Source organism: Podarcis filfolensis, assembly GCF_964270895.1.
Source record: "Podarcis filfolensis genome assembly, chromosome: 16".
NCBI classification, from domain to species: domain Eukaryota; kingdom Metazoa; phylum Chordata; class Lepidosauria; order Squamata; family Lacertidae; genus Podarcis; species Podarcis filfolensis.
Genome location: NC_139620.1, coordinates 9,302,878 through 9,330,280, shown reverse-complemented (window position 1 = coordinate 9,330,280; position 27,403 = coordinate 9,302,878). Strand labels below are relative to the sequence as shown.

General features: G+C 51.5%; 1 protein-coding gene and 1 long non-coding RNA gene across 3 annotated transcripts in view; one reads left to right on the top strand and one right to left on the bottom strand.

Moving 5' to 3' along the window:
- Positions 1 to 27,403, top strand: part of LOC310751979 — a 252,485-nt gene that overhangs the window by 133,429 nt on the left and 91,653 nt on the right. The window lies entirely within an intron of this gene.
- Positions 407 to 27,403, bottom strand: part of LOC310751809 (ephrin-A3-like) — a 60,885-nt gene continuing 33,888 nt past the window's right edge. The window contains exons 2-5 of one of the 2 annotated variants that reach the window (XM_083591502.1): positions 7,740 to 8,029; positions 4,396 to 4,461; positions 2,456 to 2,533; positions 409 to 1,848 (exon numbers count right to left, since the gene is read on the bottom strand). In XM_083591502.1, coding sequence (XP_083447628.1) covers positions 1,727 to 1,848; positions 2,456 to 2,533; positions 4,396 to 4,461; positions 7,740 to 8,029 — 556 coding nt within the window. In that variant the 3' untranslated portion in view covers positions 409 to 1,726. Of the gene's footprint in view, positions 1,849 to 2,455; positions 2,534 to 4,395; positions 4,462 to 7,739; positions 8,030 to 27,403 lie in introns of both variants that reach the window. The other variant, XM_083591503.1, reaches the window with a different exon arrangement.

Sequence of the window (27,403 nt, the reverse complement as noted above, 5' to 3'; positions counted from 1 at the left end):
TCGCTTGCTGACAATCAAAAGAGAAGAGAGCTCAGGTCCTGTTTTCAGGTTTTCTGGAGGCACCTGGCTGGCCACTGTGAAAACAGGATTTTAGACTAGCCAGGCTGTTCTTACAGGATCAGACAAATTGATGGAGGACAGAGTTATGTTCTGCCGCCTTTGTCAGAGGCAGTGATGGTTCTGAATACTTGTTGCTGGAAGCCACAGGAGGGGAGAGCGCTCTTGTGTGTGAATTCTGCTTGCAGGTTCCCCACAATCATCTGGTTGGGAGAACAAGATGCTGGATCTAGAGGGGCCACTGTGCCTGATCCCGCTGGGCTTTTCTGTTCAATGGGCCTCCTCTGAGTAGGAGCAGGAGTAACAGCCTTTGCGAAACCACCGCAAGGTGACGGCGCAGGGAAAAGACAACTATCTTTATATGTGTTTTTTTTTCTCCACCTTTTATTTCATTTTTTTTAATAGACTAAGAGCAAGTATATGAAAATCACCAGCCAAAGCTCTCATGGGGTGGGGGAGGAAGGGGGCACCAAAAAAAAAAAAAAAAAAGGAGAACCCTACCCCCACCTCGCCACCCCCAAAGTTCCTTTGCTTGTTTTTTTGTCCGTGTAGTTGGTTGGTTGGTTGTTTTTTTGCCCCCGGGAACGAAAAAAAAGTGTCCGTGCATTTTGCATAGGTTCGGTCTTCACAGAAGACAAAGGGAAGAATCGCGCCCCCACCCCACCCAAAAAAACCTAAAAAACAAAACCCCAAAAGACTCTGGCTTAGACAGGCGGGCCGGTGCCCGCCCCGTGCCCACCCCACTACATGATCAGTTTTTTTTTTATATAATCTATAGACACGGATAATAGAGCCTCTCTCTCTGTACAGGACACATAAAGAGATATGTACAGGTAACCCCCCCCCTCGGGTTGAGGGCTAGGAGATCACACACCCCCACCCTACACGCACCCTCCAGCTTGAGAGTCACCAGGAAGACAGTGTATTTTGCTGCCGCCGCCACCTATCTCTGGGGTGGGCATTCCTGGGGCACGGTGCCCGCACCCCCTACGCAGGGCGCACAACTCTCCTTTGCAAAAGTTTTCTCAGGCTGTGCAAAACACTCCCCGTGTCCTGACCTGAGCCATTTTTTAAAAGTTCCTGAAGGTGGTTCTGTCTCTCCAGATGCCTTTTTTTCTTTTTTTTGCAGTGGGGGCATTGGAAAAGGCGGGCAGGTTGCCTATTGCTGCGGTCCTCAAAAGAGACTGGGAGCCCGGCAGGAGGAGGGAAATGCCATATTCTGGTTTTTTTCTTCTCCGGGACACCAAAACAAAACCCCGGCCGCCCCTCCGAAAGTCCGCAGGAGAGGGAGGGCCTGCTCTGAAATACCCGCCATTCCCCTCACACACATATGAGCAGCCCCAGCGAGCGGCAGACGGGGGGGGGGGGGAGAGAAAAATCAGAAGCGGAGGAACCCCCCCCCCCAGCTGGTGGGGAGGAGGAGCAGCAGGAAGAAGGAGCAGCACAGCCAGGAAGGTCAGTCGTCCTCCATCTTGGGGCCTTTCCTCCTCTGCATCACCTCAAGCTGCCTCCCTTTGGAATTGTATTTCTTTTGATATATAGATTAAAAAAAGGTCTGGTGTTTTCTCTCTTTTTCTTGTCCTCAGAAACAAACCGGGGAGGGCCGCTGGCACAGGCTGGGTCGGTGAGCTTGAGTCGGGGCCCCTCTCCTGCGGCGACTCGCGGGCGGCTAGGAGGCCAGCAGGGTCATGAGGAAGAGGGCAGCAGCCACCGCCAAGGGTAAGTGTTCCCGCTTCGGACTCGTCCCGCTGATGCTTTTCTCCAGCTTAGGCATCTCGGGGTTAAAATTATCTGCAAGGGGGGAGAAAGAGAGAGAGAAAGAAAGAGAGAGAAAAGGGGAAGATTGGACTCTAGCAAGGAGTTGGGCACCCTCTCCCCTCCCCTGGCAAGTGCCTCCTGCTCAAAGCGCCTTCAAGATGGCGGGCAGCAAAGGATTTTAGGTATCAGGGAGGAAGACGGCTGCCACCCCACAGCTCAAGGGTCAGGGACCCTCTTTCTGCAGCAAGTGTCTCCTCCTCAAAGCGCCTTCAAGATGGCAGGCAGCAAAGGATTCTGGGTGTATCGGGGAAGAAGATGGCAGCTACGCCACAGCTCAAGGGTCAGGGACCCTCTTCCTGCAGCAAGTGTCTCCTGCTCAAAGCACCTTCAAGATGGCGGGCACCAAAGGGTTCTGGGTGTATCGGGAAAGGAGACGGCAGCTACGCCACAGCTAGAGGGCTTTATTACCCAGTCCAGGACAGACAGAATTCTGGAGAAGTTCTTGCCCTCTTTCCAGCAAGTGGAGGGGGGCACTGCCAACAGGGAGGGGCTGGTGTTTTGCTGAGTCTCCGGGAGAAAAACAAGCGCCCCCTGCCGCCCCCCACCCCAGCAGAGAGAGAGCACTGTGGGCATCACTCACCCAAGTCCTCGATCTTCACCTCGGGCCCTATAGTGAACTGCGGGAGGGTTGGAACCGCTTTCTCCCCAGAATGCGACGCTGTGGGCAGGAGAGGGTGGGGGGAAGAGGGTTATGCCCAGGGGGGAGAGAGGACGGCAACCAGGCCCCAAACCCCACCGCCCCTATGTTGTGGTTTTCACCCACCCCACCCCAATGAAGCTTGCTGCCCCACAACCCTGGCACCCCGGAACTCCCAAACAAGCCGGGTGCCCCTTGTATGTGGTTGGGGGTGGTGAGATGTCAATTGAGGCCACTGGGTCACGTGACACACAACATAGGTTTTTTTTGGGAGAAAATGGAGCATGCGCCAGGAGGCCTGTGGGTGTGTCAGAAATGATGAACACCTTGTAGGGAGTGGAGTATTATGGGGTGCACGCAGAGCACAAATCTGTCACTGCCTTTCTTTTTGCGAAGACTTAGTGTGGATTATCATTAGCGGGCTGTTAAACCTTAGTGTCCTTTTCAAATCAACGCCATCAGAACATAGGCAGCGGCCCTATTGAGAGTCAGACCAATTGGTCCACCTGGCTCAATACTGTCTACACTGGCTGGCAGCAGCTCTGCAGCATTTCAGACGGGACATTCCCAGCCCTTCTTGGAGATGCTGAGGACTGAGCCTAAGATCTTCTGCATGCAAAGCAGGTGCTCTACTGCTGACCTTCTCTTAAATATAATAGTATTGTTCTAGTCCTCATGGTTTTGACCAAACAGCTGCTGTAGGAATGTAAGGCACTGTCTTATTCTGATTCTTGGTCCATCTAGCTCAGGGATCTCTGCGCTGACTGGGGCTGATGGGAGTTGCACTCCAAAAATAGCTGGAAGGCCCCAGATTATGGGATGGAGACACAGAGGCATGGCTGGTGCTGAGTGCCCTCTGGTGCTCACTGCGCCTCTCCCCCCCCCCCCCCCGAAATTATTCATGCTGCTCTGTGTCGGAAACGCTTTGGGTATTTTGATAGATAAGCCAGTGTGTAAATACGTAATACAGCAACCGTATCATTGCATGGAAGTATTGGGTAAATGGCATAGGCTGTGTAGAACACGATTAATAAATTAATGGCGACGATAAATGTTATGAAATATTCAGCGGATTTATGCACTTATTTAAACAGCCAGAGGTCACTCTCACAGGCGAGGAGGGGCTGTTTGTCACTGGGAAGTAAGGAGAAACAACTGCCGCCGGGGTTTGTCTGCTGTCTCGGAACGCGCCCTGTGCGCCGAATGAGAGAAACGTAAACATTACGAAATCCCCTTTTCATCTGGGCATGCCGGCGACCTTTCCTTCTGTTGCACCTCCATTTCACCACACGGGGGCGCGTTAGCAGGAGAGAGCGCAACCATGAGGACTAGCGGCTTGCTTTTGAAGGGGGGGAAAAGCAGGAGGTAAACTTTCTAAGAAGTATCTACACAGCACCCTGTCCATGAGGGTTTACAATTCGCTTTGGAAAATAAAAACAGTGCAATGATAATGAAGATTCTCAGCATGCTTTGCTTAGCACCAGGTTCTGTGGTGCAATTGCCCAAAGCATGGAAAAACAAACAGAGTGAGAAAAAGTCGGCTGCTTAGGACCTCTGCAGGCTTTTGCACACCAGATAATCCTTGCTCCCTTTGGTCAGGCACAGCTATCTAGAGCAGCACAGAAGAAGAAAAATGAGGGGCTTGTATCCACCTCTCAGAGTAGACCCATTAACTTGAATGAGCGTGGCCATGTCTCCTAACAGGTCTACACTGAGTCGAACTTGGCTGGATGCAACGCAGTTGTGTGTTTGCATGGGATGAACGTGCTCAGAGCGCTTGGGACAAGGGATGTGTCTCGCGCACACGGGGGGTGACGGGGGTGCCCCAGGGAGGTGGGGGCGCCAGGTGGGGGTTCAAAAGAGAAAAGGAGCCGGGCACTCACGGGAGGCGCAGCAGACAAAGACCTTCATTCGGAGGCAGGCCCGGCGGTGGTTGTGCGTTGGAGTCGCTGGAAAGGAACAGAAAGCAACGTCAGAAGAGGCCGCTGGATCAGGCCAAAGGCCCATCCAGTCCAGGATCCTGTTCCCCCATTGGCCAGCTGGATGTCCCAATGGAAAGCCTGCAATTTACTGTTCAGTGGTAGACTGCCATAGGACATGGAGGTTCTGCTCTGAACTGCTGTGACATCAGAAGAGCCCTGCTGGATCAGGCCCAGTGGCCCAGCCAGTCCAGCATCCTATTCCCCCGGTGGCCAGCCAGTTGGGGGGGGGGCATTTTTTCTACCTGCTTTCTTAAGAAAGAAAGGAAGAGGTATATTTGCAGAATAGGCACCTACACACCCAACAAATTCATAGGGCGGGAGTTCTATTAGATAAGTCAAAAGGAACCTCCTTGGGTGAAGGCAGTCTACCTGAGCCATATGCTAAGTTCCTCCCCAGCACCTGAGATTCTCTGAGATGCAAATGCCAATGATTGCACCTGGGGGCCCTATGTTTCAGCAGCAAGAGACCGACCCTGCAGGCAGAAATCTCCCTGTCCAGGGCAGACAATACCGAGCTGGACGGGCCAACAGTCCGACTGCTTGGTTTATAGGGCAGCTTCCTATTTAAACCAGCCCTTCGTCCAGAATCTTGAGGACTAGCTTCTTGCTTTTATTTCGAGGGGAAGGGCACAGCTCAGCGACAGAGCACTTGCTTTGCATCCAGAAGGTGGAATCCCCAGTAGGGCTGGAGAGGCACTGCAAGACAACAACTGGACTTAGATTGAGCAATGTTTTGCCTCTGTGTCAGCCAGCAGCTCCATGCTGCCCCCACCCCTTTGGGGGGGGGGCCTTGGCTGTTGCCCAACAGCCCGGATTTCTGGCGCTGGTCCCAGAAACGCACCTTCCACCTGCTGACATTCTGCAGATGAGAATCAGGGCAGCCAGCCTTGTTTACTTGATCCGTATCTGTTTGCACCCCGGAAGGATCACGGCCTGAACTAACCAACCCCCACCTTTGCCCGTTCCTCAAGGCTCCCCGCCCCAGCTCCTTGGCCGCCTTCGGGATCCGGCCCCTTGGCAAGGGACCCCCCCGCCTTTCAACGCAAGGAGGAAGCATTAGCAAATTGATCAACACGGTCCTCCGTCTCTCCTTCCCTTTAAAGAAGGCGAGGAGCGTAATCTCTAGTAAAAGGTTTAATCTCGCGCTCGGATCTGGTTGTACTCATTATAGACGTGCTCGGCAACATTTGCTGGCTGGATAGGCAGGGGGATTTTTTGAGGGGGGGGTGGGAGGAGAAGGGAAAGAGTCCACTGGCAAACCTGGGTCTTCTAATTGGCCCGCTGTCTACAGCTACAAAAGCCAGTGTGTTGTAGAAGATGAGAAAATGAGAGGGGGAAACAACCCATTTCATTATTCCATTTGCATTCCACTTTTTCTCTTATGTACACACATAAACTGGGATAGCTCTGCTGGTAGAGCACGAGACTCAATTTCAGGGTTGCAGGATCGAGCCCCACGGTGGGCAAACGATTCCTACATTGCAGACGGTTGGATCCTTGTGGTCCCTCCCACCTCTACAATTCTAATGCTTCTTGCCCTTTTCCATTTTATCCCCATTTCCATTTCAACTCTCTGACGTAGGTTAGCCCAAGAGAGAGAGGGAGTGACTGGCCCCAAGTCACCCAGTGGGCTTCATAGCTGAGTGGGGATTTGAACCCTGATCTCCCAGGTCCTAGTCCAGCACTCTAACCGGTACTGTTGGCTTCCCAGCAGCCAGCCCAACCAATCAGGGATAATGGGAGTTATAGTCCAAGACTGGACCTGGAGGGCCACAGCATTCCCATCTCTGTACCAGACACACATCCCAACCAATCAGGGATCACATATTTAATGAACTTAAGAGAGGTGTTAAACAGGGATGGAGAACCTTTGGCCCTCCAGATGCGGCTGGTCTCCAATGCCCATCAGCCCCAGCCAATGTGGCCAGTGGTCAGGGACGATGGGAGCTGTAGCTCAACAATGTTCTTGGGCTCCAGCTCCCATTAGGCAGCTAACAGATCCTTCCCTCCACCCATTCACGCTGGAGTCACCCTGTCCCGTATCATGTGATTCTTCTCAAGGTGTAGATTGGGCCTGAGCAAAGTTGCCCCAAAGTTTAGCCAGGGCTGCCCCCTGGTGGACCCTAGAAATACATGCGACCACTTAGCCCTGCCAGCTGACACGAGGAGTAAGCGGTGTGGAGGGCAGAGGAAATGTGTGCGCACGCATCTGAAAGGAAGAATTTCCTTTCAAAAATTGGTCAGGTGGAGCAGAATCAGCTGTCTTTAACTATCTTGACCTTTCAGCAGCCTTAATGGGAGATAGAGGCCTCATCTGCCCCAGACATTTATAGCACTATGATGCCACTTTAGATAGTCATGGCTTTCTTCAAGGATTCCTGGGAACCAAACCTTATTCAAGGTGCTAAGAGTCCTTAGGAGTGCTTTAATTTTAAGGTACAGATGCGGCCAAAGCATTTAAGATTGTTGGATTAGGACTGGGGAGACCCTCCACTCAGCCACTGAGCTCACTGGGTGACCAGCCACTCTCTCTCAGTCTCAACCCTAACACTCCTTGCTGGGTTGTCGTGAGGATGGGGGAAAAGCAGGGTTGGAAAACTGTGTGCATCCTCAAGCTTCTCAGAGGAATGGTGACATATAAACACAAATCAGTCGGCTCTACTGTCTACTCAAATCAGGAGCGGGAGATTGGACCCAGGACCTTCTGCATGCAAAGCAGGTGCTCTGCTACCAAAGTAAGATTCTAGTCCTCATTGTTCTGGATAAAAGGTTCACTTAAACAGGGACACAGGAAGCTGCCTTATCCTGAGTCGACCACTGGTGCATCTAGCTCAGAAGATGAATTGAACCCAAATCCTTTACCATTGAGTTTATGTGCCCTTTGCCAAAGACTTCCCCGAGTTCACAAGATGTTTCCCTCTACTGAATACGCCCGCTGCACCATCAATCTCATCCCTGTCTAGTCTTCCTGAACCTTGGGCCCCAGGCTGATGTTTTGGACCTCAGCTGGCGCTGATGGGACTTGCAATCCAAAACCTCAGCCAGGCCCCAGTGCAAGAAGACTACTTCGGCTCTGACTAGCTGGGAGCTCTCCCAAATCCTTCAAGCCTCAGAAACAGGTCCTTCCGATCACTTGCTAACAGAGACCCTTTTCTCCCTCAATGGATGGTGTCAGGGATGGAACTCAACCCCATCCCTGCACCCCACCCCTTGCATTTAAGGACGGTTGCATCTCAAAGACTCACAGATGTAGTAATACTCGTGTCCGGCGTGGAACTCGTAGCCCAGCGAGAAGGCGCTGTAGCGCTGGAACTTCTCCGAGAACTTGATGGGGCTGTGGGGGGCGTGGGGCCGGTTGCACTCCCAGCGCTTGAAGCCCTGGCTGATGTTGCACGTCCGGTAGCCCTCGTGGTTCACCATGTAGAGGATGTACTGCTCCATGCGCCCCTCGGGCACAGAGGCGTTGTAGTGCGGGCAGTAGATGTCCAGGTAGTCGTTGACGTTCACCTGGACCGTGTAGCCTTCGCGGCGCAAGCTGGGAAGGAGAAGGGGGGGGGGAAGAGTCAGGATTGGTCCCAAGCAAACAAACAAACAAACAAACAAACAAACCGCAACTCTCCAGTTTGTGGAAGGAGCATTCACGCACGTGTGTCATTTTCAGAACTTGCACACAGGTGGAAATATTATTATTAAAATAATAGGAATCCAAAATGGGATATCCAAAATACTCCAAATCAGTAAAACGCAGCCAATATTACAGTGGTACCTCGGGTTACATATGCTTCAGGTTACATACGCTTCAGGTTACAGACTCCACTAACCCAGAAATAGTGCTTCAGGTTAAGAACTTTGCTTCAGGATGAGAACAGAAATCGTGCTCCGGCGGCGCAGCAGCAGCAGCAGGAGGCCCCATTAGCTAAAGTGGTGCTTCAGGTTAAGAACAGTTTCAGGTTAAGAACGGACCTCAGGAACGAATTAAGTACTTAACCCGAGGTACCACTGTATAATTATAGAATTGTAGAGTTTGGAAGGACCACGAAGGTCTAGTCCAACTCCCTGCTATGCAGGAATCTTTCGCCCCGACATGGGGCTCAAACCCCAAGCCCTGAGATTAAGAGTCTCATAGCGCTGCCTTCTGAGCTGTCTTGAATAGATGTGGCTAATTTAGATTCATTCATTTCGACAGGTCTGTGCTGAGTAGTTGGATACAACCCATGGTTGTTGTTATTACTATTATTGGCAATAATAATCTATGAATTATTAATAGTTAATAATGTCACTTTTCCATTGTCTCTCAAATGCCAACAACACAGTGACTAATTAATTATTCAATTTATCTCCTCCTTCCACCCAAAGGAGCCCAGCCCTTGGATAGCTCAGTTGCTACAGTATGAGACTCTTAATCTCAGGGTTGCGGGTTCAAACCCCACATTGGGCAAAAGATTCCTGCATTTGCAGGGGGGTTGGACTAGATGACCCTCGTGGTCCCTTCCAACTCTGCAATTCTATGATACAGCAAACGACAAAGCAGCAAATAAACCCAATTTAAAATAAGCACACCTTACAAAATCATGTAAAAATGATTAGGGGTGATGAAGAACATCAGATGTGGTATGCACTTTTTTGGGGGGCCGGGGGGAGGTGGAGAGGAGAGAGAAAACACAAGGTTGCTACATGCAGGTTGTGGCTCCCTCCTGAAAGGTACCTGCTGTCTTAGATAACAAAGCACAGTCACAGCCCAAGTTTAAATTAATATAAAAACTGATCAATGTATTAAAAGTGTTAATACATTTGCACAGAGACTACAGTCTGCCTCAATACCTTTGAATGTAAAAGCAAGGAAATGGGTATAAATGCCAGTACTTGACAACTGCACCCCCAGCCCAAAGGACCCCCCCATCAACAGCAAGGAGTTTGGGGTTCTCCCAACGCCCAAGATTGGGATGAAGTTCCAAGAGGCGACCACTAGAGGCCGCAGAACGCAACCTGGCACCTTTTCCACCAGTTCGGGATGAGCTTGCCATTCATTTCAACGAAACACGTCCGCTGGGCCCTTCCAATACAAACAGCACCCCCAGAATCAGAACCGTGTCTGCCCCAAGTCCCTGCAGGAGCAGAGAATACAGTACTGGGGGTGCAGCACTCTGAAATCCCTCACCATGTTTGAGGTTGGAAGGGACTCCCAGCCCCATCTAGTCCAACCCTCTGCGCTGCAGGAATCACAGCTAAGGAACCCCTGACACACGGCCACCAAGCTCTGCCTATGAAGGAGCACTTTCCAAGCGAGTCTGCTCTAGTGTTATATACAGTGGTACCTCGGGTTAAGTACTTAATTACTGTTCTTAACCTGAAGCACCACTTTAGCTAATGGGGCCTCCTGCTGCTGCCGCGCCGCCAGAGCACGATTTCTGTTCTCATCCTGAAGCAAAGTTCTTAACCCGAGGTAATGTTTCTGGGTTAGCGGAGTCTGTAACCTGAAGTGTATGTAACCCGAGGTACCACTGTAGTCCTACTCAGAGTAGGCTGGAATGTGGCCCCCAGGCCTCTCTCTGTGTCCCTTGAATGATGGGGGTGGAGACGCTCCTTCAGGTATACTGGGCAGAGGCTGTTTAGGGCAGGCACACTCTGGCCCTCCAGATGTTTGGGACTACAATTCCCATCATCCCTAGCTAACAGGACCAGTGGTCAGGGATGATGGGAATTGTACTCCCAAACATCTGGAGGGCCGGAGTTTGCTTATGCCTGGTTTAGGGCTTTAAAGGTCAGCACCAACACTTTGAATTGTGCTCGGAAACGTACTGGGAGCCAGTGTAGGTCTCTCAGGACCGGTGTTATGTGGTCCCGGCGGCCACTTCTAGCCAGCAGTCTAGCTGCCACATTCTGGATTAGTTGTAGCTCCCGGGTCACAGGTAGCCCCATGTAGAGTGCATTGCAGTAGTCCAAGCGGGAGATAACCAGAGCATGCACCACTCTGGCGAGACAGGCAGGTAGGGTCTCAGCCTGCGTACCAGATGGAGCTGTTAGACAGCTGCCCTGGACACAGAAGTGACCTCCATGGACAGCTGTGAGTCCAAAATAAACCCTAGACTGCACACTTGGGAGGTAACAACAACAAGGAACCTTTGAAGGTAAAATTGAAATCTGTTGCTCCACACGCTTTTCCCTCTGTCTTCGCCTACCACCAGCATGTGGCCCTCAGGAAGCCCTCCTTTGCTTTCAGACCCTCAGGACTAAAGAGTGTGGGGACGTCATCTGATGAAACAGCAGAGGCCTGATGGGTGGCTGAAGAAGCTTCCTGGTGGCTGGTGTTGTGTGTGTGCGCGCGTGTGTGGGGTGGAGATTCCATCTCCCATACAGCTGGCAAAACCAGAATAAAAAAATAATGCAATGGCAGGAGTTATGTAAATGCACTCTCATTTGCACGACTGATACAGGCAAAAGAATTCAGTGTTGTCCTGCTGGAGGGGGGGGGGTGAGGAAAGACCCGGGTTCAAATTGCCACTCAGGTGGGTTTCCCTCCAAGCAACTGCTCTCTCTCTCTCTCTCTCTCTCTCTCTCTCTCTCTCTCTCTCATCTGGCCTGTCCTACCTCAGGGGATTGTTAGAAAGTCGAAAAGGGAGAAGGGTTGGGAGACAGAATCATAAAACTGTAGCGATGGAATGGACCCAGGGGTCATCTAGTCCAACCCCCTGCAATGCAGGAATGAAGTACGTCACCCTAGCTTCTCATTTGAAACAGTTACAGTGCTAGAATAAAAATAAAATGGTGCATTGTTTTCACACCCGCACCATACAACGCAAAGCATCATTTATACACTTTTAACAGTCACAGCTCCCACCCCATGAATCATGGGAACTGTAGTTTGCACCCTCACAGAGCTCCAGCGCCTTTAACAAACGACGCTTCCCACGATTCCTTATGGAAAGCCTTGTGTGCTTTAAATGAGTGGTGTGAACACCAGAGTAGCATCAGGAATGCTTTCCACTGCGAGTTCTGCATTTCCGGGGGTTGGACTGGATGAACCTAGAGGGGAGGTCCTTTCCAACTCTGAAAACTCTTGTTGTTGTCGTTTAGTCGTGTCCGACTCTTCGTGACCCCCTGGACCAGAGCACGCCAGGCACTCCTGTCTTCCACTGCCTCCCACAGTTTGGTCAAACTCATGCTGGTAGCTTCAAGAACACTGTCCAACCATCTCGTCCTCTGTCGTCCCCTTCTCCTTGTGCCCTCCATCTTTCCCAGCATCAGGGTCTTTTCCAGGGAGTCTTCTCTTCTCATGAGGTGGCCAAAGTATTGGAGCCTCAGCTTCAGGATCTGTCCTTCCAGTGAGCACTCAGGGCTGATTTCCTTAAGAATGGAGAGGTTTGATCATCTTGCAGTCCATGGGACTCTCAAGAGTCTCCTCCAGCACCATAATTCAAAAGCATCAATTCTTTGGCGATCAGCCTTCTTTATGGTCCAGCTCTCACTTCCATAAAGCTCTAGGATGCTACAAATGCAGGCTTAGTTGGACGCCAACTGAACTGAAAGTCTTCCAAATTTTGCTTGAGGCCAGGGGATGAGCAGTGCTGGGCGGTCATTTTGCAGGATGGCTTTGTATCCGTTTTATAATGGATATATTTTTTAATCAAGCCAGACTCTGCACCTACCATCCAACCCCCTCCCCGTCCCCCACTCGGCCTGCTCCCAGCTCTGCAGGTTGCCCGTGTATAAATGACAGGAGTCAGCCTAACGCCATCGGGCGTCTAGGGCCGCATTGATTGACACCTCGCGAGATCGGTCTGGACAGCAACAGTCATCTCGATGCGCCTGGAACGGACGCGACCTGCAGATGCCGGGCTGGGAAGACTCTGGTGCCCCTTTCTGAGCCACGAGGTCGTCCGTGTCGTCCCCCCACCCCCACCCCTCTGCCTCCCCCAGACCCTTCCAATCCTCTCGCTCGAACCCGCGCAAGGCACCCTCCCCATGTTCTCCTTTTCCAAGCTTGTGTCAAACGGAGGGCGCCGAACATCGATTGGCCACAGACACACATGCCGTGCAGATGCGCTCTGCAAATTATTTATGTATTTCTAATTTGCAAAACGCAACTTATGTTAAGACTCCTGGGCGGTGCTGGAGGCGGCAAGGGACTGAGGATGAAAGCCAGCAAGGTGTTGGAATAGAACCTGGGAGAGAGCAGAGTTAGAATCCCCTCGCAAAAGGGAAGCATGCTGAGTGACAGCTGCTTGGGCTGGAAGTCCAGATTTTGGGGCAGGAGTCAGTAAACGGAGAGTTGCCGCTTTCGTTTAGAAAGAAAGCAAACTTCTCATCTATATAATCGGCATGTTTGTGGCCTCGGGCCAGTCACTGTCTCTTAGCCTAGCCTACCTGTCAAGGCTGTTGTTGGGAGGAGAGAACCATTTATGCCACCTTGGGTTCCTTAGGCTGGGGTAGGGGGAAGGGGGTATATAAAATGCAAGAAAAATAAAAATGGAGAGCAATGCAATTTTCTCGGCCCACCAAACATATTGGGGGGAAAGTTTCCTGCAATGTAGGGGGTTGAACTAGATGACCCTTGTGGTCCCTTCCAACTCTATGATTCGATATGTGCAAAGACATGTGCATATAACAACAACAACAACATTTATACCCTGCACGTCTGGGTTTCCCCAGCCACTCCGGGAACGGCATCCAGGAAAATGCACAAATTGGTGAAAATAAGATATAAAGTTTCCTTGTATTAGAGAAAGCTGATTGCAAAAATGTTATGAGCCAAAACTGCATGCATAAATGTGTTTATCAGGAGAAAGTTGTGCAAAAGAAATGAATTGCCAATTGCTGTTGAAATGTGGAGAACTGCATTTAAGATTGGAAAAATTAAGAAAACAAAGCTAAACTGAAATGGACAGATTCACCCATCCGCCCAGGGTGGGGTGGGGACTCTCTTTATTCCTCCACCTGTAAAAAGGATGCCAACATATCCACATATAGTCAGTCAATGTGGACCACAACTCCCATTATCCTTGCCCATTGGTCATGCCGGCTGAGGCTGATGGGAGTTGTAGTCCGAGAACGACATTGTTGTTGTTGATTCAATTTATATACTGCCCTTTATCCAAAAATCTCAGGGCGGTGTACACAGCGTTAGAGACTCCCATTGTTCTAGGCGCATTTTGCAACAGGGAATTTCATTAGCGTGATCTGTTTCTGAGCTCTGGGTGCAGTCCTGTGCCTAAGATTTCCGATTAAAACTGCAGAGTGGAAGGAAAGGACCATCTTTTTCTGCCTCCCCACTTCCAGTCACTCTCTGAAGACTGGAGAAAAGACTCTCTTAAGAACATTAGTGGCGGGAGTGGGCAAAGGAAGGACTAGGCCATGTGAAAGTTCATTCAATTTCAGCTTCGTATTCTTGTTATGAAAAAAAGCGTGCCTAGTTCCATTGTTGCACCCATAACCTGGGTTTGTGGTGCCATCTAACACTGGGTGTACCCCATTAAGAACATTGTTTTTCACTGCATTGTTGAACTACAACTCCCATCATCCCTGCTTTACACCTCTGCAGGTGCATTTAATATGTGTTCCCTGATTGGTTGGGACATGTGTCAAGGACAGGGGTGAGGAACCTGTGGACCTCTGGATGTTGCTGGACTACAAATGCCATCACCCGTGGCCACAGGCCACAATGGCTGCGGCCGATGGGAGCAGGAACCCAACAACATCCTGTCTTTCAGGGTTATCACAGGCTGGTATCTTGGGGCCACTGCGTGAAGAGATCAGTCCTAAGCATGGGGAAAACAACATGTTCAGGACCACCTTTTGTGTTGTGATGGTGCACAAAACCAGACTGAAGTAGGAACCAGGCCAAACACTAAAAATCAGATCCTTCTCTGTGTCCCATCCCTCCCTCAGGAGGTGGGTGGCAATTGATTACGGGGCCTTTGTGGTGGTGACCCCCCCAAAACCCTCTGCTACATCCCCTCCAGAAAGAGCCACCGGTCTCCTACTCATTTTCCCCTTTCCAATCCCCATGTGCTATTTAAATGCTGCCGAGTGTTCTGTTTATAGCCCCGCGTGTGTGATTTTAAAGATGGATTTCATTTTTAGCTTTTTTAAAATCCCGTATCTAAATTTTACCACAAATTCTATAAGTTGTGCAGCCGCCCGAGAGCCTCGCGAAAGTGGGGTGTGGGGTGGTGGTTGGTGGATTCATTATTTACATAAAACGCACTGCCGACTCTTGTGATTTGAAGGCAATCCCAGGAATTATTTTTTCAAGGGGGGAAAAACACACCCACACACTTTCTGCCGAAAGGGAGAAAATTCCAGCAGCCAGAAGGAAGATGTGCCAAAGAGAAAGAATGTGTGTGGGGGGGTGGGGGGGTTATGAAGAACTTGAAAAGGGATGCTGAGGAGCGGGGAGGGGAAAAAGCCCTTTAAGCAGCTCTCCAATCTGTTGAAAGACAGGGAGGGAACAGTTGCAGTCTAGCTCTAAGATAGCTTCCTTGCAATGATAATGACCCCACCCACCCAGAGGGCCAGGCTGCTGCTGATGGGGACAGGCTAACTGCAAGCAGCTCACTCTGTTGCAGGATGAATCCCAAGCTCAGTTGGTAGAGCACGAGTCTCGTAATTTCAGGGTTGTGGGTTTGAGCCCCACGTTGGGTAAAATATTCCTGCACTGCAGGGGGTTGGATTAGATGACCTTCGGGGGTCCCTTCCAACTCTAGGATTCTGTGAAGCTTAGATCAAACACTCTAAAATGTGGTTAAGGGCTCTTCCCAGGGAGAAGAAAGGCCATCTCTCCCAGCTCACAAGCCCCACTTAAGGTAGCCGCAAAAAGGCTGGAAGGAGAACCTTAATACAGTGGTACCTCGGGATGCGAACGGGATCCGTTCCGGAGCCCCGTTCGCATCCCGAACGGAATGCAAGATGCGACGGCGCGTCTGTGCATGTCGTGTTTTGCTGCTTCTGCGCATGCACGTGATGTCATTTTGAGCGTCTGTGCATGCGGCGAAACCCGGAAGTAATGCACTCCATTACTTCCAGGTTGCCGCAGAGTGCAACTCAAACGCGCTCAACCTGAAGCGCATTCAACTCGAGGTATGACTGTACAGTGGTACCTCTGGTTAAGAACCTAATTCATTCTGGAGGTCCGTTCTTAACCTGAGGTACCACTTTAGCTAATGGGGCATCCTGCTGCCGCCGCGCCACCGGAGCAAGATTTCTGTTCTCATCCTGAAGCAAAGTTCTTAACCCGGGGTACTATTTCTGGGTTAGTGGAGTCTGTAACCTGAAGCGTCTGTAACCTGAGGTACCACTGCATGTTTGTGTGGAAAGAGGAATTATTATGCTCAAGACAATCCGTTTTCTACACAATTATTAAGCTTAATAGATAATTTTATTTATTAGATTGAGGCTTCCTCCAAAGGAAGGAAGCATATCCATGCTAACACAATTAAAACATATCAATCCTGATTCAATTAAAATGTCCACAAGGCAGTTTAGAACAACGTTCAAACTTCTAAGAGCAATCACCTAGGCCGCATTCGTGCCATACATTTAAAGCACTGCGATACCACTTTAAACAGCCATTGCTTCCCCCAAAGAATCCTGGGAACTGTAGTTTGTTCAGAGAGTTGCTAGGAGGCCCCCCTATTCTTCTCACAGAGCTACAACCCCCAGAGTGGTTTAACAATCGATCCCTCCTCCCAGGGGGAACCTGGGAATTATGGCACTGTTGTGCTATAGGGCCTCCTAACAACTCCAGCAGCACCCATAGCAAACTACAGTTCCCAGAATTCTTTGGTAGGGGATGCCATGATGGTTTAAAGTGGTATCGTGGTGCTTTCGATGTGAATGTGGCCTCGCTCTCCAGCAAAGAATTTCAGGACTGGCAGGGACAGGATGTTCAGTCATCAAACGCCTTGGCAAACAGGAATGTTTTTACATTTCTCCTCAAAGAAAACAGCGAGGGAGACTGACGCACCTCACCAGGGCAGGTGTTCGCTCCACAAACGGGGCACGACCACCGAGGAGGCCCCGTCATGGGTCATCGCCAACTGGGGCAAATCACTTCAATAACAAACTCATGTGGAAAAGTGCCAATGTGCCAGGAAGCTAAAGGGGGCCGTGGGGGGGGGGAGGGAGGTCCCATCATGTTTAGGGGGTCCCCAAGATTTGCAGAATCATAGAATTGTAGAGTTGGAAGGGACCACGAGTGTCATCTAGTCCAACCTCCTGCAATGCAGGAATAAGCAGATGTCCCATACGGGGCTCGAACCTGCAACCTCGGTGTGACCAGCACCAGGCTCTAACTCACTGAGCTATCCAGGCTGACTGTGGCGATCACACAGAGTTCCCGGACGTTTAACGGTCTATTGATCCCTGTGCCACCACTGTGATTGCTTGCCCGCTGCCACCAACCCGTTTCTCTCGGGTACACACGGAGTCCAGACAGTTGTTAACATTAGACCAAATAAACAAGTTTATTTTATAAGCATTAACAAGTTTATGGTTTCAGATAATTTTTCTTGTCAGTTTCTTAATCTTAGTTTCTTTACTGGCCTATACCTTCCTAATAACTTCTAACTGATTATCCCAACTGTCTATCTGACTCCTCTTAACAGATTCTCTCACTCTCTCACATCAAACTATCCCAACCCACAGACTTAACCTCCCTCTCCCTTCTCTAACACCCACTGACCACACTAACTCTAACTCCTCCCCTTGGGTTCCCACTTGCCAATCGCTTCACACTCATTTAACCCTTTCCTTATGATCCACCATGATGTCACCTAAGAGGGCAAACGCCACACTGACCAAGTACAATTTTTATTTTAAAAAATCCAAGGGGGAAATCCTCCCCTAAGGAAGAAAAAAACACAAGGAGAACGGACAGCTGTGGGCTGTTGCAAAATTCGCCCATTTGCAAAACTGGGGTAGGGATGGAATGGAGTACCCTGGCGGAAGGGCATGGCTGGCACCCTTAGGAGGCAGGAAACAGACCCACTTAATTGCATGTGTGTGTATTTTAGTGATGCATCTGTTCTTAAAAGGAATCGGGCCTTCCCTCTGCTTGATCTCGTTTATTTTCCAGGGCAGGAGTTGCAACTCCCAGCCTGGTGCGAACCCAGCCGTTTGCTCAATTTGTAAAGCCGAAGTTGACAAGGGGAAGGCACAGGAATGCCGGATGCGGCCCATCGTCTGTGTGCCCCCCCCCAAATAAATAAATAAATCCCGGCAGCTTGTTTTGCCAGAGCTGGCTGGCAAGGGGGCAGCTGAGTCTCCCCACACGAGCCTCCTCCTGCCAGTGGCCAAATCTCAGGGGGTCGTGTCGGAGAACGCTCAGCTTCACACACCCCTCCCTGTCTGTTTTGCCCCTCCAGGGTGCCAGCTCCTAACAGGGCAAGAGGGATTTCGGCCTTTGGGCAGGCGCCAGGGAGTGCCCAAGGGAGTTGAGCTGTGCCAAAGCTTTCCCATCAGGGGCTGCTGCTGTTGCTGCTGCCACCCAGCAAGGGGTGAGTGTGTGAAAAGAAAAGCTCACACAAGGGCCACTGACGCTAATTGCATCCCACTGAGCAATTAAGATAACTTTGCTGACGAGCAAGGGCAGGCAAGAGCAGAGGTGGAGGTGAAGGGTGGGGTCCCTGGCAAAGAGAGGAGCAGGAAAAGTGTTCCTCTACCCTCCTCCTCTCGTTTTCCTCTATTGAGGTGTGCTGAGAGAGAGAGAGAGAGAGAGAGAGAGAGAGAAAGAAACACACACATCTGTACAGAGGTCTGGGCTGAATGGCCACGTTAACGCACACACCATATCTTGAAAGCATGTTTTCACCTCCAAAGAATCCCGGGAGCTACAATTCCCAGCGTTCCCTGTGAAGAGGGACTGACTGCTAAACCAACTCTGGAAATTGCAGCCCTGTGAGGTTCTCTACCTCCAACAGCCAAGGCATCAAACCAGAGCAATACTTCCCCCACCCTCCCACCGTTGAGATGGTATTACCCAGAGACATTTGGGACAGAGAAGGATAGAGAAGGCTATTATTTGCATGACAGCTAAAACCAAAGCATTGTGTTCAGGGGCACTATAAGACTAAGTAACAGTGCAAGAAACTCAGATATATAAGCTGATCGCCAAATGGCACCTTAAAACTCGGTTACCATGACCACCACAACAGAATGTTTTTCTCAGTAAGTTGTATCATTATTATTATTATTTGCATTTCAATACCGCTTTACATTTTAAAGAAAACATCTCAAGGCAGTTTAAAACATCAGATAAAACAATCCGGAATAAAACAAATGCAAACTTCCAGGAAAATAGTTCAGATCTAAGAGACATTTTGCTTTCCCCATATTTATTTACCGCCTTAATTTATAGAGCTGCCCAATAGCAGAAGTATTCTAGGAAGGAAGTGTGGTGTAGTGGCTAGAGCGCCAAGCAGGGTGTGTGGCAGGGGGACAAGGGGCTGCCTGCAGCGAGTTCAAATCTCCTCCGGTTTTTATTTGGGGAGGCACAAACCGACTCTGGCCATTGCCTTCTCTGCCTCAAGGAAACTGCCCAAAGATGGAGGCAACTTGCAGAACGTGTGGGTGCGACAGAGAGCCTTAAAAGGGGGTGAAATCTTGTTTTCCGTGTGTGGAGTGCGGAGGAACGGCAGCCAACCCGCCCGTGACGCCCACCCCTTCTTCCCCACTTTCTCCACCACTGCTGGCACTAATCCTGTTACCCGTTAATGCTCTAAAAGGGCGCCCCTGGGGAGCTTCCATTACGCTGATCCTGCACCGCAAGGCCCCTCTGATGTGCTCAGGGGAGGCCCCCGCACTGCCTAATCCTGCCTGATTGGGAGCCCGGGCTTTGATAATCCTGACAGGCTGACAGGCCGCACACCAGCACACATGCACGGCTCCGCCAATTAATTAGCCACGGTCTCCGCACAGCACTGAACCGGCGGCACGGAGGGATGTAACCCTTTGCGCCACCGATGGGGGGGGGAGCGAGAAGCAAGGCGCCAAAACGCCTCTAAAGACCAGGCGCTGGGGACAGATTCCAGGGGGCGGCTGGGCATGAGACACACGCACCCCAATGTGTGTGTAGGTGTGTCTCGTGCCATGGGGGAACTGGCTACGGGCTGCAATGGGGAAGCAGAACCTCCACATCCAGTGGCAGTGTATCTTTGACGGTCAGGGGAAATGCAACATGGGAAAGGCCTTTGGATGAAAAAAGAGGCTGGATTAAAAGAAGCTTGTCTGGCCAACCCAGCAGAGCAATCCTTATAAGGAGGGCTGAGATTCTAATTCATAAGCTGCTGAAAAGAGGTGTCTGCCATGGATGCTGAGAATGGAGCTTCCTTGTGCAGTGGCAGTCTACCTCCAAATGCCAGCTGCCAGGGCTTGACTGCTGTCTGTGTGCTTGTTTTGTGAAGTTCTCAAGCATGGAGGCCTGGGACCGGGAATCCAAAAGAGAACGAGGCTCATATATACTTCTGGCATGTCTCCTATTCCCCAGTCTCAGATCCCAAATCTGATGTTCTTATCATGCAGTGTAGTTCTGCTCTTGAGAATTTGCACACTGTAGCGATGGAGATAGTAAGCGGTGAACCTGAAACTCAAGCGATCACATCTCTGCTCTGCTACTGTCTCAGGCCCCGAGGCCAGGCCTCCTTACTAGAAAACCTTGGTATTGATAGCACTCAGAAAGGAGGAAAAGCACTCATCACATGCTCAGGGGGCTCCCCCTCTCTTCTTACTTAAGTAGCCGTGTTTGTCCACTGCCCTGCACCCCAGGAACTGGGACCGATGTAGAAGGCGGCTAATACCAACTGACCTAAAAGCGTCATTGTAAGGATTATCAAAATCAAGAACACAAAGCACAGTGGAAGCTCAAAACGACTGCAAGCTAAGTCTGGTGGGATATTCTGCACTGTTGAACTACAACTCCCAACACCCCTGACCATTGGCCCTGCGGGCTGGGACTGATGGGATTTAGAATCCAAAGACATCTATAGAGCCATGGGCTCCGGCACCCCTTCTTCACACCTTTGTGAGTTCATTTAATATGTGATTCCTGATAGGTTGGGACGTGTGTCCAGTATGCAGTGGGGAGCCTTTGGCCCTCCAGGTTTTGCTGGACCCCCATCACCTCTAACCATTGACCATGCTGGCTGGGGGCTGATGGGAGTTGCAGTCCGGCAACATCTGGAGGCCCACAGGCTCCCCGTTGCTGTCCGACAACAATTGTTCCGCATGACGTTCCTACATGGACAGTTCACCACGTCCCCGTTCTGTACCCATGCTAGGAAGCCAAGGGCAGGTTCACACACAAACACACACACACACACAAACACCCTTCAGCAACTCCCTGCTGGCCCATCGCTTTGCCACTGTCATCTCCTCCAGATTTCCAGCCCAATGAGCAAAAGCGCCTTGTGTGCACATCTTGAAATCGGAGGCCTTGACGAGAGTGACAGGCAGCTTCTCTCTCCACCTTCCTTTCATGCGCGAGGAGGGACCGCCACACTGTGGCTGGAGGTGCTGCCATCCTCGCCTCTCCAACAAGTCCCGTGCCCAGGGGCAGGACAGCAAAGGACCTTCTTCTGCTGTTTAGAGGAACAGGGGTTTGCAGCCGATGCAAACTGCATCTCTTTTCAGCTGCTCAAAAACGGTCCTCCACAAGCATCGAAAACAGGATCTTTGGCCAGGGATGTGAGGTCTCTGGGGCCCTCAGACTCCATCTCCCATCAGCCCCCAGCCAGCATGGCCCATGGTCGGGGATGATGGGAGCTGGAGTCCAACAACAGCAGCTGGCGGGCTATCCCTGACCTGAGGAGCCTGAAAAGTCCTGGGTTCAAATTTTGCCTCTGTCACAGCCTCTCTGGCTGAATAAGCCACTGTCCAACACACTCTCTCTCTCTCATACACGCTATTAACATCTGGAGAACTGCAGGTTCCTCAGCCCTGCTCTAAGAAGCAGCATGGCTCAGTTGGTAGAGTATGAGACTCTTGATCTCAGGGCCATGGGTTTGAGTCCCACGTTGCACAAAAGATTCCTGCACTGCAGGGGTTTGGACCAGATGGCCCATTCTGTGATTCTGTGCTGCATGGGACAGATGCAATAATGCCTCTCTTTGGAAGAGGCATTCGCTCTCAAGATACCGCATTTTTCACTCTATAAGACGCACCAGACCACAAGACGCACCTAGTTTTTGGAGGAGGAAAACAAGAAAAAAATATTCTGAATCTCAGAAGCCAGAACAGCAAGAGGGATCGCTGCGCAGCGAAAGCAACAATCCCTCTTGCTGTTCTGGCTTCTGAGATAGCTGCGCAGCCTGCATTCGCTCCATAAGACGCACACACATTTCCCCTTACTTTTGAGGAGGGAAAAAGTGAGTCTTATAGAGCAAAAAATACGGTAGGTAGATACCTCTTAAGGACTGAGAAGGGAGACTTGCAGCTCTCCGGACAGCGCTGGACTCGAACTTCCAGCAGGGCTAATGGTCAGGGGTGCTGGGAACTGTAGTCCAGCGACATCTGGAGGGCTGCAGGTTTCCCCACACCTGTCCTTGGCACACCTCCCAACCAGTCAGGGATCACACATTCAGCTGCACCTACAGAGGTGTAAAGCAACCATGTCTTAAGGCTGCTAGAGTACTTGTATGGAATTCTTTTAAAAGCACACAGTTCCAGCACATTTTCAACAGGCCCCAGATTCAGGAGGCACATAATATTTTCTCCAGGGTACAGGAATCCGCAGCAATAATATACATGTTCAATATGCATCTCCCCCTCTTTCCTGGTCTCCCCCCCCCCCAGGAACCTGCAACGCGGCTTCCATGTTAAGATCCGTTTAAATAATACAGAACGGTGCCCACACAGCTCCCTCTTAAAATTTGGCAACGGGAGCCTTTTGCAATCAATGGCCTATTCTGTAGGCGTTTAAAAATCGATGAACGCTTACCCCCAAAACCCAAGAGGTAGAAGAGGATGAAGGGGAGGCAGAAGAGGGTTTGCAGCTGGAACAAATCCAGCCTTGCAAGTCCATTTGCACAGGCTGAAGAAACACCGGCGATCGGGGTGCAAGTGGGGCTGCTTAGAGCGGCAGGTCTTCAACCTTTACAGACCCAGGACCTGCCTTCAGCCCAGATGTGCATAGAATCACAGAACTGTAGAGTCGGAAGGTACACCCAGGGGTCATCTATCCCAACCCCCGGCAATGCAGGAATCTCAACTAGGTCATCCCTGACAGATGGCCATCCAACCCCTGCTTAAAAACCTCCAAGGAAGTTCTCTCGCACTCTGTGCTTCCCCCCCACCGTCAGTTTCAGCTCCCCAGCTGCTCCTAGATTTCCCCTGCATTAATGCAGGCCTGATGGGTTGCAGAAGACCAGGCCTCATGCCATGCACAGCCCGCAGCTTTCACCACCCCAGGCTCACAGCCTAGGAGAAAGGCACTCTGCTAGTGTTCAGAGGCACCATCCCTGGTTGCTAGGCCTGAGGTGGGGCAGCAAAGACGCAGCTTCCTTGGTCTGCCTGCCCTTTCTCAGGGCTGTGCCAGTTAGGCCCTTTGGAAGTGCGGGCAGCGCCACACAGGAGGCCACGCATTCCCCCCTCCCAACCCCACACACATCAAGGTGCAATGATCCGCCCCAGAGCAAAACGTTCAGCCTTCCATCACCGGCTGCCTTTGAAGTGGTGTGAAAACGGCGTCTTGTGAAAAGGGAAGAGGCCAAGGTGGGTCGAGGGAGGGGTCAGCCCTCATTGCGCCAGAGGAGCAGAAAGCGGCTGGCAGAAGGCCGCAAATAAAGTCAGGTGATCCCGCCCCGGACTAGGCCCTCACCGCCACTGCCGCACCCAGCCAAGCGAAATTCCTAAGCCAGCACCTCAAAGGGCAGTGCCCGGATTTCTGCAAGAAGCCTTGGCCGGGCTTCCAGACCTACCTGGGGCGCACGACCAGGAATAATCCCAGGCATTCAAGATCCCTGACAGGTTGGGACCTGCTTGTGTTCGTCAGAGAAGCGTACGAAGATGCTGTCTGTTGGGTCCGGCGGCTCACCCTGTCAAGGCCAGCGTTGTCTTGTCTGGGCTGGCAGGGACTCCCCAGCTTCTCCAGCAGAGGGCAGGCTTTCCCTTTGCCTCCTACCCAAGTTCCCATATCAGGGGCAGGGACACTCTGGTCCGCAGGCCTCACTCTCTCACCCGCAGATGTTTCCCACCAGGCCCTGCCCCCTGCTTAGAATCACAGGAATCTGCCTTTTGCCACCAATGGTCATTGAGCTCAGTGCTGTTTGCACTGGCTGGCAGCACCCAGTGAGGCAGGTTAGACTGAGAGGCCCAGTGAGCTTCATGGCTGAGGGGGGAATTTGCACCTGGGTCTCCTCAAAGACCCATGTGGGACATGGGTGGCACTGTGTTCTAAACCACAGAGCCTAGGACTTGCCAATCAGAAGGCTGGCGGTTCGAATCCCTGCGACGGGGTGAGCTCCCGTTGCTCAGTCCCAGCTCCTGCCAACCTAGCAGTTTGAAAGCACATCAAAGTGCAAGTAGATAAATAGGTACTACTCTGGCGGGAAGGTAAACAGCATTTCCGTGCGCTGCTCTGGTTCGCCAGAAGCGGCTTAGTCATGCTGGCCACATGACCCGGAAGCTGTACGCCGGCTCCCTCGGCCAGTAAAGCGAGATGAGTGCCGCAACCCCAGAGTCGGCCACGACTGGACCTAATGGTCAGGGGTCCCCTTACCTTTTACCTCCTCAAAGTACCAGGCATATGATGCAAAAGGCCCAGCTTGGCTGCAGTCAGTGTGGGAAAGGACCCAGGCACTTCCTCGAAGCTTGAATTTGTTTTATTATGGATTGCTTTATTTGATCTTTTTAATGTATTGTCCACTGCTTTGATTTTTTTCCTTTGGGATATAAAGCGGTATAGAAATGAAATCAACAACAACAATATATTTCATGGGGGGTGGGGAATGGCACCTAGACAGTCTGTTGTATGCACCCTTTGCTGGGAATAAAGTCACACTGAGTTCCCTTCTGGATAGGCATGCATAGGATTGCACTTTGTAGCTGATCCAAAGCTCAACGTAAGACTGTGTTTGGGGAGAGGGGACAGCGTCCCTTGTGCTCAGTGGAAATTATATAGTGAGCTCAGATCACCGCTCTCTATCCTCTTGCTGGGGAAAGCGCCTGTGCCTTTTTGCGCAGGGAAGACGCAGGCAGTAATTCAGCTCAAACACCGCCTCCCTTTTTTGTAAGTGAAGCTGCAGGCAAAATTCAACAGGGACAGCAACCTTCCCCATCTACCCCAAGTGACGGGGAACACCCCCTGTTGAACCTCTGCCTGCATCCTTACCCCGGTAAGCAAGCGGGTTCCGACCCAGCCGCAAACTTCTACTTAGATGCAAAACAACAGCCAGAGTCCCAACCCTCGCCTCTCCCCATGGCTCAGGAGAGAGAGAGAGCGCTGCTGAGGGTGCAAAGCGCCCCCCACAGGGATTGCTTCCTGCAGTGGGACCTATTAGAACTATCGGCAGCCTGGTAAACAGTCTCAGGAATAAACTGAAAGGCTGGAGACGAGAATAAATTTTTCTCAAGGTTAAAAATCAGAGGCTGGGCAGAGATCTGTCTAAACCAGGGGGCGGAGGGGAAACCTGCTTCACCCCATTTCCACCCCATTTCCTGCTTCACCCCATTTCACACTTCACCCCATTTCCAGAATTTAAAGGAATCCAACTAGTGCCAAACCGGGAGGGGGGGGGATCCAATGGTTTATGTAAATGAGTCCATTCACATCCATGTGGACTAGAAATTGCCCTTTTCTGTTTTAAGTGAAAGCTGCAGTTTGCCTGCACTTCCTGTTGGGGCAACTGCTGAGTAGGGGATTTGAACCCAGGGCTCCAAGGTCCTCAAGTCCACTACTCTACCACACTGAATATCCGGCTGTTGCCACTCGTTCTTCCCTTGCAATCTCCCTCTGGGTAGCGGTGGTTGCCTGAGGCTCTGGTCCATGTGCCCCCTCCAAGGGAGATCCGGAAGGTGGAGAACACTTTTGCCCCCCCCCCCCAACCCTATTCAATTCTCTCCCCAGGGCATCAACTTTCTCATCACTTCTGGACCACACAATGGCATTTTTATTTTCCCAACCGTTCAGATAGCACAGATCAATTGATGTTATACAGTGGTACCTCTCTGGATGTGAATGGGATCCGTTCCGGAGCCCCGTTTGCATCCTGAAGCAAACGCAACCCGCGTTTGTGCATCTGCGCGGGCGCAGGTCGCGATTTGTTGCTTCTGCGCATGCGAGTGACATTATTTTGAGCGTTTGTGCATGCGGCGAAACCCGGAGGTAATGCGCGCCGTTACTTCCAGGTCACCGTGGAGCGCAACCTGAAAACGCTTAACCCAAAGCTACTTCAACCCGAGGTATGACTGTAGTCTTATGTTTTGGACACGCTAATGCACGTCAGGGGGAAGGACTCAGGGGCAGAACGTCCCAGGTTCAATCCCCCAGGATTGCCAGGGAGGGCAGCCTGAAACCCTGGAGAGCTGCTATCAGTCAGTGCAGACCAGTGGTTCCCAAAAGGGGGTGGCCAGTGGCTACTAGCCACAACGTCTATGATCTCCCTCCACGCTCGGGGTCAGTGATGTGCCTCCGTTGCCGGGAGCAGCGAGTGGGGAGAGTTGCTCAGGTCCTCTTGCAGGATGATGGAGGAGACGGGACTTTGGCCTGATCCGGCAGGCCTCTTAAGTTATTATGACTCCTCTACACACACACACTGCAGTGTGGTTCCTTGCGCTTCCGAAAGGACCTCAAGGATGCTGGAGCCACACCTCGACTTCTCCAAAAGAGAGTGCAGCTGCAAACCGCCAACAACCACCCCAGCACCCCCCTCGGGCCAAATCCCCGCCCAGGATGACGCTCAGCTCCTGCCCAGGCGAGTACAACGTGCTGCTGTGCCCAGCCACTTGGATGCTGTGCTGAAAAGGACACCCCTTCCTGCCATAACTCACTTGCGCCCGTGGCATCCCTTGGCTCTCTTCCCCACATGGAGGGATCTTCTCCCCCCCCCAAACCTCTCCCAACTTTGCAGCAGAGCTGGGGAAGGGAAGAGCTCTGTCGGTAGGCGAGGGAGAGGCTCAAGGCCTGGGACCTTCTCTGCACCATCCCACGGGATATGGAAAAAGTATTTTAAATAAAAGACAGAGAGAAAAGAGCTGGGGGCTGGCTACTATGCACCACACATGCCTATCAGTTGTTGGGTGCTATATAGCAGGGTATAGAGGAGGAGCTGATGACAGGCAGAACCTCCATGTTCAGACGCAGTCTACCCCCAAAAGCCGGTTCTCCCCAGATGCAGCTGCTGGGGCCTGCAACTCCCCTCGTCCCTGATTACTGGGTGACACTGCCCAGGTTGAGGGAGGCTGTGGTAGCAGGAGGGCCTTTCTTTTGTGCCCTTCTTGGGGCAGATGGTTGGCTCCTTTCGGAAAGAAAATACTAGCAACTAGGGGGGACTCCTGCAAGAGGGCGGTCCTAATAAGGCACAGAAATGCCTCTTAAGCTCAATGCAGTGACGGTCAAGCATCCATGTCCAGAGATAGTCTACCATGGAATAAAGGTAAAGGTAAAGAGACCCCTGACCATTAGGTCCAGTTGTGGATGACTCTGGGCTTGCGGCGCTCATCTCGCTTTATCGGTCAAGAGAGCTGGCATTTGTCCACAGACAGCTTCCGGGTCATGTGGCCAGCATGACTAAGCCGCTTCTGGCGAACCAGAGCAATGCACGGAAACGCCGTTTACCTTCCCGCCGGAGTGGTACCGATTTATCTACTTGCACTTTGACGTGCTTTCGAACTGCTAGGTTGGCAGGAGCAGGGACCGAGCAACGGGAGCTCATCCCGTCGCGAGGATTCGAACTGCCGACCTTCTGATTGGCAAGTCCTA